Source organism: Geotrypetes seraphini, chromosome 14, assembly GCF_902459505.1.
Source record: "Geotrypetes seraphini chromosome 14, aGeoSer1.1, whole genome shotgun sequence".
NCBI lineage: Eukaryota > Metazoa > Chordata > Amphibia > Gymnophiona > Dermophiidae > Geotrypetes > Geotrypetes seraphini.
In genome coordinates this window covers 54,039,127-54,052,989 of record NC_047097.1, presented here as the reverse complement: position 1 = coordinate 54,052,989, position 13,863 = coordinate 54,039,127, and the positions used below count along the sequence as shown (strand labels likewise).

The following is a 13,863-nucleotide window of genomic DNA, read 5'->3' as shown; positions in this document are numbered from 1 at the left end:
GCAAATCACTTAATCCCCCTATTGCCCCAGGTACATTAGATAGATTGTGAGTCCGTCGGGACAGACAGGGAAAAATACTCGAGTACTTGAATAAATTCATGTAAACCATTCTGAGCTCCCCTGAGAGAATGGTATAGAAAACTGAATAAAGAAATAGAAAAAAAAATCACTGTGTCACAAGGAAGCGAGAGAGTGAATGCAAATGTGATTGGAGCACAGAGAGACTGTTTGCTACCATGTGAGAGAGGGGTATGAATCAAGAAACTATTAAAGGGAAGAGAGGCAACCGATCAACATAAAGGAGAGTAAAGGCACCATACCAAGGAGTAAGAATTGTTACATCTGTCAGCCTACAAGGGGGCATGACAAATGTATAAGCTCAAACAACAAGAGTGGTGAACCCTTAAAACTTTCCGATTCTCTTTGTAACTATTTTGCATTGTCCTTCTGGATTATTTGCCTCATTGTTTTTCTATCCCTTCTTGTGTATTACATTAGGGATTTCTATTCCGCCATTACCTTGCGGTTCAAGGCGGCTTACAAAAGATTTATAAACGGGGGTTACATTGGGAGAACGATTGATATACTAGAGTGGTAAAGGGTGGATCTTTTGACATTTCTCGGGTTGTTAAGAGTAAGGCGGCTTACAAAAGATTTGAAAGGGGGTAACAATGGAAGCACGTTTGTCAAATTTAGAGTTATTAAGAGAACGTGAAGTTAGGGCTGCTTCAGGAATTTCTTGAAAAGTAGAGTTTTTATTTCTTTTCTGAATGTCTTGTAGTCAGGGGGTGGTCATCAGAAGGTTGGAGATCTGGTTGTCCAGTCTTGCGGCTTGAGTGGCTAAGTATGAATTTAGGTGGGGTTTTATTTATTTATTTTTCATTTTACAGATCGCCCACTAATTTTTCCATCTGTGTGCGGGACTTGAAAACAATAATGCCGGAGCGTTAATTGCTCCTGTGCTAACTCAGTGTTAGCCAGTCAATATGAACTAATACAAAAGAACTAGTTGGCCAATGCTTCCATGCCCATTCTCCACCCATAACATATCCCGTCTGAAAAGAAATTTTTTTTTTTTTTTAATTCTTTATTCATTTTCACTTCAATTAACAAGTATACAATATGATATCTTATACTATTCAAAATCACTTGTACATTCTTAACTATAAATCTTAAATACTTTAAATTACCCCCCCATCCCATCCCATCCTCCCAGCCCTCCCTATATCAATAAAATTCATTCATATATGTATTATATCCCTTCTTATTATAAAATTTCAAATATTTAAAGGTGTCTAATCATTTGAATATTCAATCAATGGCCCCCATATCTTTCTAAACCTATCATAATTCCCATTCTGTAATGCAAGAACTCTTTCCATCTTATACATATAACATACTGAACTCCACCAAAAGGTATAATTGAGTCTTGTATAGTCTTTCCAATTCCTAGTGATGTGTTGAATGGCAACTCCTGTCAATATTAATAGTAATTTATTGTTAGACATTGAAATTTGACTTTTAAACCTCATTGAAGTACCAAATAAAATTGTATCATATGACAAGGCAACAAAGTTTTCTAATAGCAAATTAATTTGGGGCCAAATTGATTTCCAAAAGGCATTAATATAAGGACAGAAATAAATTAAATGAAGTCCCTGCATCCTTATTACAATGCCAGCATCTATTAGACCTAGAAGTATCTACTTTTTGTAAACGAACTGGGGTCCAAAACACTCTCTGCAATAAAAACAACCATGTTTGCCTCATAGATGCCGACATTGTAGACTTTAATCTCCAAGACCAAATTTGTGGCCATTGAGATGCAGAAATTTGGTACTTGATCTCAATTTTTTTTTTTTTAATAATTTCTTTATTCATTTTTAAACTTACATCAAGTGTACAGTAAATATCAACCAAATATAATACATCACTTGAAAAATTTTCAATATCATACACCAAGAAGATTTAACCCCCACCCCCCTCCCAAATTCATATACAACTAATATATACCACATGAAAATAATATCTTACGACAATCATCTATATATTCTTAATGGAAAAACAAGAAATTCCCCCCAAATCCACATGTATATTAAGATTGGGAAAAGTGTAACTTATTCATTACTATAATTTAATAAAGGTCCCCACACATCCTTAAATTTATTATAATAACCTTTTTGAACAGCCAACACTCTTTCCATTTTATACACATGACAAACTGAAGACCACCAAAAACAATAATTCAGTCTTCTACAGTCCTTCCAATTATGTGTTATTTGTTGGATGGCAACTCCTGTTGCTTGTTATTATTAGCAGATATTTGACATTTAGCTCTCATAGACAGGCCAAATAAAATTGTGTCATATGACAATGCTACATGGTTCTCTAACAAACAATTTATTTGATCCCAAATAGACTCCCAAAAAGCCTTAATGAATGGACAATAAAACAATTAATGATCTAAAGTTCCAGCTTCGAGATGACAATGCCGACATCTATTAGACTTAGAGCAATCCAATTTTTGTAAACGAACAGGGGTCCAGAGTGCTCTATGCAACAGGAAAAACCATGTTTGCCTCATAGATGCAGACATTGTACACTTCATCCTCCAGGACCAAATATTGAGACGCACTAATTTGAAAAGATTGAAAAGAAAAATTTTTTAAAATGAAGTTAATGCGCCCTTAGCACATGCTAGCAAGCAAAATATGTTAGGGCTTAACCATACCTTTTAGTAAAAGGGCCCCCCTATGTGTTTCAATTTTCTGTAAAGGGAATAAAAGTTTAGCGGCTTTCACTGTTTAATTGGCGTCATATATACCAGAGTTTCTTAACTTCTTCAAGCCAAGTACCCCCACCCAAGCTTTGCCCCTGACCCCACCCCCCATAATAATAGTACAATTGTAATATAATTTCTTGCATCCATTTTTTATATACACACAATATATTCTTATTAATACATAATGGTAACCACAAAAAACACACACAAAGCACACTGTATGCAGAGTTCTCACAGAAGCCAATCACTAGCGGTTCTGCACAGGACAGGAGCGCGGGAAGACCACTCCTGCTTTGGTTCACCCCTGAACCACTGGGAATTTTAAAGGTACATGGGAGAGGTGGGAGGGAGATAAAAGTTTTAACAGTTGGCTGGGACAGGAGGCAAGAGCGATCCCTCCTGTCCCTGCCCAACGCTGGACCACTAGGTCTTACAGCAGGCCAGATGGAGGCCTGCAAGGCATCAGGAGGGAAGGAGGGAGAGGGAACAGGGCACAGGACAGGGAAGGAGGGAGACAGGGTACAGAGCCAGGCAGGGAGGGAGATGGGCTGGGTGCAGAGTCTGCCAGAGGAGGAAGGGAGGGGGGCACTTGAATATTAAACCCTCCTCCCCCACCAGTTTATATTTGAGTCAATCTTTTTTCCTCCTTTTTGTGGGTAAAAAGATTGCCTCGGTTTATATTTGGGTCAGATCATGTTCGAGTATATATGGTAATTAGTAGTACTTATACATAGAAGTTGCCTGGTGTGATACCATTCTTTTTTTTACATCTTGTTTTTTGAAATGGCTGCTTGATTTGATGTCATTTGTTTATTTGATATACCACTTAGCACAAAAAGTATTAAAGCTGTTTACCATTAAAAAACAATATACACATAATACAATGGTATATTTATTGACATCTGTATACGTATTTTACAAAAGGCTCCACATCTGGCAAGTCTTTGGTAAAATAGTCAGGAAATGTGGCTGTCTCATCTTGAAATCACACTTGCCACATGGAACCTCTATATAACATGGGATTTCATGCCTCTTGAGGTGTGGCCAAATTAACTTTTCTATTTTTTAAAATTCTCCTTTGTTACTAAAACTTTTTTTTTTTTTTTAAATAATTGGAAGAATTTAATTGAGTGTGTGGTTTGTGTTTCCTTCTTCCTATAGATGAATAATCCTGAAGCTTCACCAAACCTGAGAAGACACAAGAAGCTCGATCCTCTAAAGTGACATTTTTAGACTGAAACATGAATCTGCCAAATGGAGGGGTCCAATGCGGAGTAACTTTTGCGGTTGCAGATTCTGAGTGTAACTTTCATTGCAACGCTTCCTGCATCCTTTTTCTTTATGCCAAAAGACTCTACAGCCAGGCTTTCCAACAACGAGGGTTGTAATGAGTTGGACATATAAGAATAATAAATACTGACAGGTGCACTAAAGATCTCTTATAGAAATCATGTAAGATGATGAACATTTCCAGCAAAATAAAAAGTCAGATCTTATGTTTTCTATATAAAGCTTAGAGTACTCTAAACATTGCCTTAAGGGTGCAACTTACTTTTCAGTTAAAAACCTGTACACTATTTATAGGTCTTTTCATGGGCAGCAGATCTAGACATTAAGATGCAACCAATAAACTTACTTGAACAATTTAAAGGTGAGCAGGTCGATCTTTTAAATCTTGAAGCCTGCAAGTATCAAGACCCTTCAAGTTTTAACTTATAGTAACTACAGCTCTGGGGACTTCTAATGAATATTCTGTAGCAAATTAACCCTCCTAGGGAGTGAAGTTATAGGGCTTGATATTCAAAAGGAAATACGTGGTACAATAGACTTAGTCCTTTTGTTTAAAAATCCTGTGCCCGTTAATGGATAAATATTGACTGGCAAACTCGATGTCTGACCAAAATTTAGCTATATAAGGAGGAGCAGGGCCAAGAGTGGATGAATAATGCTGTTTTCTGGATAGATTCGTCTGTTCAGTAGGACTGTACAAAAAGCCAGTCCTAATGTAAACAGATAGGTCATCCATTAAAGTTTCGGACTGCCTCTTCAGTGGTCCTACCTGAATGAATACCAAAAAAGCAAATACCTTATCTGCTTCTCTTGTTGCAGTGGCCAAGTGGATGCGCATTGAATGCAGGTCTTAGGAGCATAGGGCCAGATGTATTAAGCAATATTTCCAAGAGACAGAATGAGAAAAGCACCGCACTATGACTGGTCCTTTTGACCAATGGCCTTCAACATAGAAGAAGTATATATATATATATATATCAACAAGTGCACAGCCTATATTGCGTTCTTCTACTTTACTATCAGGGTTTTATTTCCTTTTTTTTTTTAGTGTAACTAGATTCAGCCATTTGTTTTCTGGAAAGCTGTAATAATTTGGCAAATATAAGAGTATTAATACAAACTGATAACATATTTTGTAGGTTTTACTGTAGAAAAACATTAGTATGCATTCAGATAGGAAAAAGGACATTCTACAATATTGGTCCTGCATTTAGGTATTCCAAAGGCATGCTGGAGTAGTGTGTTCTATAAAGCAATGTTCTTCAACCACCGGTCCATGGACCAGTGCCGGTCCATAGAAATTTCCTGCCGGTCAACAGGGCCAGCATGTGCATCAGGTCCACGGTGCGATCGATGCGGCGTTATCTTTGAGCCAGCTCCCTCTTCCTAACTGATTCAGTGCACAAAGCCACGGGCAGTGGCTCCTACGGGCATCCTGCGCCTGAACCGGAAGCCTTCTCTCCGACGTTGCAATGTCAGAGGGAAGGCTTCCAGATGAGCCATGGGACATGCAAGATGCAATTAGTACTATTATGGGGGCGGGGTCTGGGGTAGAGATGGGCGGGTCTGGCCCACGACTTAGCTCAGTGTTCCTCAACCGCCAGTCCACGGACCAATGTCGGTCCACAGAATAATTATTTTATTTCTGCCGGTCCATAGGTATAAAAAGGTTGAAAAACACTGCTATAAAGGAATGTAGAAAACAAAGAAACACTGTGGAGTGACAATGTTCCTGAAATGGACTTTATTGAAAATGTCAAAGTTCCAAAAAATACAACTGGAAAATCCACACAAAAATAAAATAATCCACATAAAAACCATAAAGGACCTAGTCCGCTGAAAGCATAGGACCCAACACGGGCCGCGTTTCGACAAAATAGTCTTCTTCAGGGGTCCTATAAATAATAGGGTAGACATCTACTTTCCCATATAGAATACTAGCATAACCCAGTATAGATACATCTAACATTTAGCCATAGAACTGGTGTAAGTTGTAAGTACGAGCACCTAAATGTGGCTGGAATTTACCCATGCTCTGTCCCTGTGTATGCCCCCCCCCAAACATTTTTGCACTTACCTGCTTTGTAAATTTCACATGTTGGTATGGTATAGCATATATGTGAACAGAAGTTTACAATTCTAAACATGAATGCACATAAGTGTTAGTACCTACAATAGTTATAGAATTGTCCCCAAACTGTACTGTTCATCTACAAATTGGAATACCACTGCTGCTAAATGAGGTTTAAGCTATATCCAGATTTAAAAAATGAAGCTTATAAGCTCCTTTCACAGGCTTTGTTCAACTGCTGTGCCACAAAGGCTCCACAGAGCTCTGATACGATCAGGTTTCTTTCTTTCTCATTGTGCAGTCTTATAAGGGACGTTTACTCCAGGCTGGCTGATCCTGCGAGCATGTCTTAACTCAATTTGGAAAGAAAAGATGTGCTAGTGGAATTGGGCAGGGCAGTTTTGAAATGATTCAAAATCCTATATGGTATCCTCCCTCCCTTTATCCCTCTTTCTTGGAATTCCTCAAACCCTAATACCACCAGATCCTCCCACAAATTAAAACTATCCTTCCCCTCGCTAAAAGGCATTTCCCACACAGGAAAGCTAGGGACCTCCCTCCACTTCAAAATCACTGAGCTCTGGAACTACCTTACCTCCCCTCTTCGGAACTTGAGCTCCCTCCAAGTTTTCCACAAACATCTGAAAACCTGGCTTTTCTCAAAAAAAATGTAAGTCTCCCTCCAACTTAGGAATCAAGGAAACTCTTATATCTTGGCATCCCAAGTCCTCTACATTTTCTTCACACTTCTACCTCTAACCCTCTGTTGTAGTTCCTTCCTATTTCTCCTACTGTAAACAGCGTCGAGCTCTACGAACTCGTGGAGATGATGCGGGATACAAACCTAAGGATTAGATTAGATTAGATTTTACCCAGGTAGCTAAGTAGTTATCTGAGATCCTCCGTTGAAAATTGTGTTACTGCTTACCTGTTCTGCAAAGGAGAAGGGCAGATCTAGCAAATGTGTGTGAATTTCACTTTGAAATCCCCAGACATACGTTACTAGATCTTGAAATGCTCATGATCCCAAACAGCCCAGACTTTTCTATGGGAAAATTAGCTTGCAGGTCTTCAGGTACAAATACTTCTTAACTACAAAGGGCACCTTACCATGCTTTCTGCAGCATTTCTGTTTAACAACAGACAGTAGAAAAGGCCTAGACTTGCCAGAAATAAGAAAAGGGGGAATATACCTAAAAGATACATGCAGTGTAAAACTAAAAATAGAGCGGTGACATTATGGGCTCCTTTTATTAAGCTGCGTTAGCGTTTTTAGCGTGCGCTAAACCCGCGCTACGTGGCTAGAACTAACGCCAGCTCAGTGCTGGCGTTAGCGTCTAGCGCGCGCAGCAATTTAGCGTGCGCTATTCCGCGTGTTAATGCCCTAACGCAGCTTAGTAAAAGGAGCCCTATCTCTTTTTCACAAGCACTGATTTTTCAGAATGAAACTTAGCCAAAGCTCCCTTGCAGAATAGTAATTTTATCAGCTTTGCCTTCCTAACGATGATAAAATAAGGGACAGCAATATGTCAAAACTAGATCTAAATTGTGTGATCAATGAGTAGAATCTTTAAGTTGGCATTTAGCTAATCAGAACCAGAAGGTGCATTATTTTATTTAACAAAGAATGTCCCAGGGTAAGCGCTACCGTTCTGTTTTGAGGTTAGGAACTTGCAGCCGTTTCATTCATACTGCGACAGCTCTTCAGAGTTTGCAATGATTTTGAACAGGAGTAGCATTTAAATTCAGTTATTTAACTGTATGGTTTCTTCCTATTGCCCTGTAATAGAACAGTACATAAGAACCACAAGCACTAGGGGTCACTCGGAGAAATTGAAAGGGGACAGGTTTAGAACAAATGCTAGGAAGTTCTTTTTTACCCAGAGGGTGGTAGACGCATGGAACGCTCTTCCAGAGGTTGTGATAGGCCAGAGCACAGTACAGGGGTTCAAGGAAGGTTTGGATAGGTTCCTAAAGGATAGAGGGATTGAGGGGTACAGATAGAAGCAGAGGTAGGTTATAAGAATGGCCAGGAACCACTTCACAGGTCATGGATCTGATGGGCCGCCGCGGGAGCGGACCACTGGGCAGGATGGACCTCTGGTCTGACCCAGTGGAGGCAACTTCTTATGTTCTTAATATAAGAATTGCCGCTGCTGGGTCAGACCAGTGTTCCATCGGGCCCAGCAGTCTGCTCACGCGGCGGCCCCCAGGTCAAAGACCAGTGCTCTAAATGAGTCCAGCCTCACCTGTGTACGTCCCAGTTTAGCAGGAACTTGTCCAGCTTAGTCTTGAAACCATGGAGGGTGTTGACACCGGAAGAGCGTTCCAGCTCTCCACCACTCTCTTAGTGAAGAAGAACTTCCTTAGGTTCGTACGGAATTTATCTCCTTTCAACTTTAGAGAGTGCCCTCTCGTTCTCCCTACCTTGGAGAGGGTGAACAGTAAACCCGTCATATAACATTACATCTCCTATATAAGCCTGACTTGTTCCCTATTTGGTATGCAGAACAATGTATGAATTACTTTGATTACTGGCTGTGCTCTATGTAGTGTTGGAGGTGGTTTTAGCTGAAACTTATATCTGCTAACAGGAACTCTGTGCCTACTAATATTAATATTTAAAAAAAAACCACCCACCTCCTTTCTGACAAACCCAACCTGATTACAGTAGTTTTATCTTAGTTGTCGCCCCCCTCTCAAATGTATCCCTGGAAATTTAAGCTAAAACGTTTTTGGTTTGGAATATGCAAAACCATGTGAGCAGTTCTTCCCCAACCTGGCCTGTCTACAATAATGTATGAGTAAAAGTAAATACATGTATTTCTACTTCCATAAGCCTATGTGTATTGTTTATTTCTGCAGCCAAACTCTGCCCTTGGAAACACCAAAACAATATGGGTAAAACTATGCACGTTGCACTTTTACACTCATTTTAAGGTAAGGAATAACCAAAGAGCCATTCCTGCAGATTAAATGTCTTACCTATGGGAAGTGCTTTCATTATTACCCTTTCAGTTCATGTCTACAAATGGTGTAAACTAGTTGGGAGAAGTGCATAGATCAAGAATTCAAATGGAAACCAGGTTGCACTGAAAGGATTCATTGAACTGAAAAAGATAATCCTGAGGCATTTGGGACTACTTAGGGCTCCTTTTCCGAAGGCGTGTTAGCGGTTTAACGCGTGTAATAGCACGCGCTAAACCGCCAGATCCGCTAGCCGCTACCGTCTCCTCTTGAGCAGGCGGCAGTTTTTCAGCCAGCACGGGGGTTAGTGCTTGATGAAAAGTCGCGTGCGTTAAACCCGCTTCGTAAAAGGAAGTGAGATTTGTTGTAATTGACTACAAGTCTGAGAATTTCTAGAAGATGTATATTGGAATCCATGGTCAGCTGAGCTGTCTGAGGTGTAGGGACTTTGATCAACCAGTCATCTAGATCAGGGCTGCCCCAAGTCTGGTCCTCAAAATCTACTGGCAGGCCAGGCTTTCAGGATAACCACAATGAACATGCATGAGAGAGATTTGCATACCAAGTGTCATATAGAAGTGGTACAGCTGATTGCTTGACCTCTCTCTTGCTTTTTGGGTCAACAGGAGCTGAGCAACATTTAAATTTAGTGGGTGAGAGCTCTAAATGTGCCCAATAATGAATGTAATAGGTTTTATAGGGGATCACAGAGCCAGAGGTCTGATAATGGAATCGCTGAGCTAATGACCAGAAGGAGAGAAATTGTAGGGAAGTGAAAAATAAAAAAAAAGTAGAAATACTTTTGGCATTGTAGTACCAGGTACAATATGTTCTGATTAGCCTAGAAGTCCAAAGAAGCATGAAAAGAACTGCTGGATAAAAACAGCAAAAATATAGAATAATGACTACAAATTCACAATGGACATTATTTTAAATGGAGATTTTATTTTTTTTAACTCCTTGTAGTACTTATAAAGAATTAAGGCAATGCCCCTTATCCATCCTTCTCTTTTTTTTTTTTTTTTCACACAGTTAAGTTCAGGCACTGCAGAGGGATAGTTAACTGGAATCCAGTGAAAAGCCCTAGGTTAGCACTTGGTTCTCATGCCTAGGTTAATTGAGAGGTCGTAATGTCAACTGGATTGGTCTGTCTGGTATAAGGATGAGGTCAAAGGTGGTCTGCACATCCGTTAGTCTGTTGACTTCAATCTTGAAGTGTTGTAGGATCTGGTAAATGAAGGGAGAAGTACAATAAATGAAGAGAGATGAGTCTCTTTCACATTGAATCTTCACAGCAAAGACAACTCTAAGAGGTTCTAGCTAAAAATACTGAGAGTCAGAGTGCCAGACTACCGTATTTTCACGTAGATAACGCGCACCCGTGTAAAACGCACATACGGGTATAGCGCGCGGAAACCGAAATATATGTAAAACAAATTTTGTATACCGCGCACACCCGTATACCGCGCATGCTGCCCCGACTCTCCCGTCACTGCCCGACTCTCCTTTCGCCCGCCCCAACTCTCCTCTGGCCGCCCCGACTCTCCTCTCCCCCTTGAAGTCCTGTCCCCACTCTGAAAGCCTGATGCCCCCCCCCCCCGACGTCCGATTCACCGCCCCGCAGGACCGCTCGCACCCCCATCCCGAAGGACCGCTCGCACGCACTCCCACTCTGACGTCAGAGAAAAGGCGGGACCGCCGGAACAAGAAGCAGCGAAGGCGCAGGGCTCACAGAAGGGCCGGGACCGCCAAGAGGAAGCAGCAGGACACCGGTAGGAGCGTCTTCATGATAGGGGGGGGTCGGGAGGCTGTGGGGGTGCGAGCGGTCCTTCAGGGTAGGGGTGCGGGTGGGAGTGCGTGCGAGTGGTCCTTCGGGGTGGAGGTGCGGGTGCGTGCGAGCGGTCCTTCGGGGTGGGGGTGCGAGCGGTCCTGCTGGGGGGTGAATCGGACGTCGGGGGGGGAACTATGTAAAAAAAAATTTGTACAATGCGCTCACGCGTATAACGCGCGTGTTATATGTGTGAAAATACGGTAAAGGGCCCTTTTACTAAACTTATGCCCAGATTCTATATATGTATGATGCCCAAAACCAGGTGCCGATATTTGGGCACCATTTCAAGATGTGTTCCCAACTAAATTGGCTAACAAGTGAATTAGTGCCCATAATTGGGTGCTAATTGGGTCCTAGGGTAGCGCTTGGTTCTCATGTCTAGGTTAATTGAGAGGGCGCAATTGTATTTGAGCAATAGACTTGCACTGAAAGAAGCAACCCAAAACACATGCTCAAAGTTTTTTTGAAGAACCACAATCTCATCTCCTAGCACAATCCCTAATCTTGAGAGTGCTGATTATTGCAAAATCTTGTACCTACCATGTACGGCATCAATGATAAAACAATTGGCAAACTATGCAAAACACAGCACTATGACTAATCTTGTCCATGAACAAATATGGCCCCATAATACCAGCCTGCCTAAAAACATACTGGCTCCCAGTGACAAGCAGAATCTTGTTCAAATCCTATTGCCTGCTATTTAAAGTACTACAGGGCTATTCAACCAATTTATCTAAACAATAGACTCACACTGAAAGAAATAGAAAGGCCTGGGAGAAACATGAATCCCTTTTTTTAACTCCTCAACCAAAACACCCAAAAGGTTAAAAATGAAGACCTACTGTCATTCTAAGCAGCAAAACTAGGTACCATATCGAATTATAGAATATTCCAGAACAAAATCAAAATGATGTTGTGTAGGAAATATGTCTTGCAATGCTAATCCAATGTTTGTCTAATAATAAGCTTTGAAATGTAATTCCCTGGAAATGTCCAGATCTCTCTTATTGTAATCTGCCTAGAACTGAAAGGTTAAGGTTTAATAGAAGTCAATAAATGTAATGCAATGTGATTGACAATTTGAATTTTCATGCACATCAGATTAAAAGAATAGATGCACTGAGCACAGCAGACACTTTCAAACTGAATTGGCTTAATAGGACTAGGCAGAAGAGCCCTGAGGAATTACTGTTTCCTGAGGGGCTTTTATTGAAAGTAGACAGTATCGCTAAAGAACTTGGGGTTCTCTTAGATAATAAGTTAACTTTGATGTCTCATATAGATTCAGTGGTTAAAGCATCTTTTTAGAAGTTATACTGTCTCTGGAGGCTGAGATATCTTTGTCATGAAATAGTTTTCTATTCTAACACAAGCCTTGATAATCTCTAAATTAGACTACTGTAATGGACTATATTGTCTTCTCTCTAGTAATCTCGTTATACTGTAGACTGCAATCGATTCAAAATACTGCTGCAAAGATGATTTTTATACAGAGGTTTGATCAGGTTTCACTTGCTCTGATAAGACTTCATTGGTTGACAATTAAGGCATGCGTTATTCTCAAATAGACTGTTGTGTTGGATTCATAAACTGTGCAGCTACTAACTCTGAATATCTACTTTCTTTGCTTTTGTTTTCACTCTCGCCAACCACTTTGCGAGCTGGTGATACTCGCTTGATCTACTTCCCATCATTAGTTGGGCTAAATATAAAAAGAATCTTTCAGATTCATTGCCATATCATAAAAACCACCAAATATCCCTTACAACCCACTCTCAAACTCCTTGGAGTAACAGTAGACAGAGGTTGCACTCTTCAGGTGCAAATCAACAAAATCACACAAAAAGCATTCTTCACCATGCGCAACCTTCGCAAAATCAGAAAATTCTTTGAAAAAGAACAATTCAGACTCATAGTCCAATACCTAGTCCTAAATCTATTGGATTATTGCAATATCCTCTACCTTTCCTGTCCCACCTACCTAATAAAACAACTACAGACCGTGCAGAACACTGCCCTCAGAATGATCTATTCCCTTGGAAAATTTGACCACATCACCAACGCCTTCCTAGACTCACACTGGCTTCCAATACAAGCCCGCATCCAATTCGAACTATACTGCATGTTATTCAAAACATTAAACGGAACGGCACCCGCCCACCTAAACAACCGTCTAAACAGGAACCTCTCAACCAGACAGAGGAGAACCCAATCCCCTTTCTCCTACCCCCCTTTTAAAGGAACTAAACGCAAAAAGATGTATGACAACTTACTAGCAACACATGCAGCTAAATTGGATCCCACCATCACCAACCTACTGACAGCTTCAACTGACCTCAAGGCTTTCCGCAAAGAAATCAAGACCGTACTATTCAAGAAATTCACCCAAACGTCCTAATCCCTCCCTTTTCCCCTCTCACCCCCTCTTAGAATCATCTCATCAAAATTGCTTTAGACCTTACGCCTTCAATTGTATTCCTTTTACTGGAAAAGTCCAGCTATCTTCTTTGTTGTTCTAGTTCCAACTTCTTCAATTGTATTTCTCTTCCTGGAAATGTCCAGCTATCTTTCTGATGTAATCCGCTTAGAACTGCAAGGTACAGGCGGAATATAAGCCAGTAATGTAATGTAATGTAATGTAATATCAAGCAATATCTGCCTGGATCTCCCCCCCAACACAACTGATCTTACCTCCTTCTTACTTACCGTTCCATAAACATTTGAAGGCTTATTTTTGACATAAAGCGCTGTTATCCACTTTAAAACTGTTTTAAGTTGATGAAATACAAATACCTATACCATTACCATTACAACATCTTTCTATGTGATATTCTAAAACAAAGAGCATCCAAATCTCATTGTCTGTAATCCAAAAGGGGATGTGGCCATGGGGAGGTGTATTCCTAAAATTTGCACGCA

The 13,863-nt window shown here is 40.5% G+C and overlaps 2 protein-coding genes across 6 annotated transcripts in view; one reads left to right on the top strand and one right to left on the bottom strand.

Moving 5' to 3' along the window:
* The window catches only part of CCDC33 (coiled-coil domain containing 33), a 293,168-nt gene extending 288,742 nt beyond the window's left edge, over positions 1-4,426 (top strand). For all 5 annotated transcript variants that reach the window (XM_033919717.1, XM_033919716.1, XM_033919715.1 and 2 more), the window contains one exon: positions 3,944-4,426. In XM_033919717.1, coding sequence (XP_033775608.1) covers positions 3,944-4,006 — 63 coding nt within the window. In that variant the 3' untranslated portion in view covers positions 4,007-4,426. The remainder of the gene's footprint in view (positions 1-3,943) is intronic.
* Positions 4,427-10,073: 5,647 nt separating this feature from the next.
* Positions 10,074-13,863, bottom strand: part of LOC117348607 (cholesterol side-chain cleavage enzyme, mitochondrial) — a 41,120-nt gene continuing 37,330 nt past the window's right edge. The window contains exon 9 of the mRNA XM_033920921.1: positions 10,074-10,337. Coding sequence (XP_033776812.1) covers positions 10,224-10,337 — 114 coding nt within the window. The 3' untranslated portion in view covers positions 10,074-10,223. The remainder of the gene's footprint in view (positions 10,338-13,863) is intronic.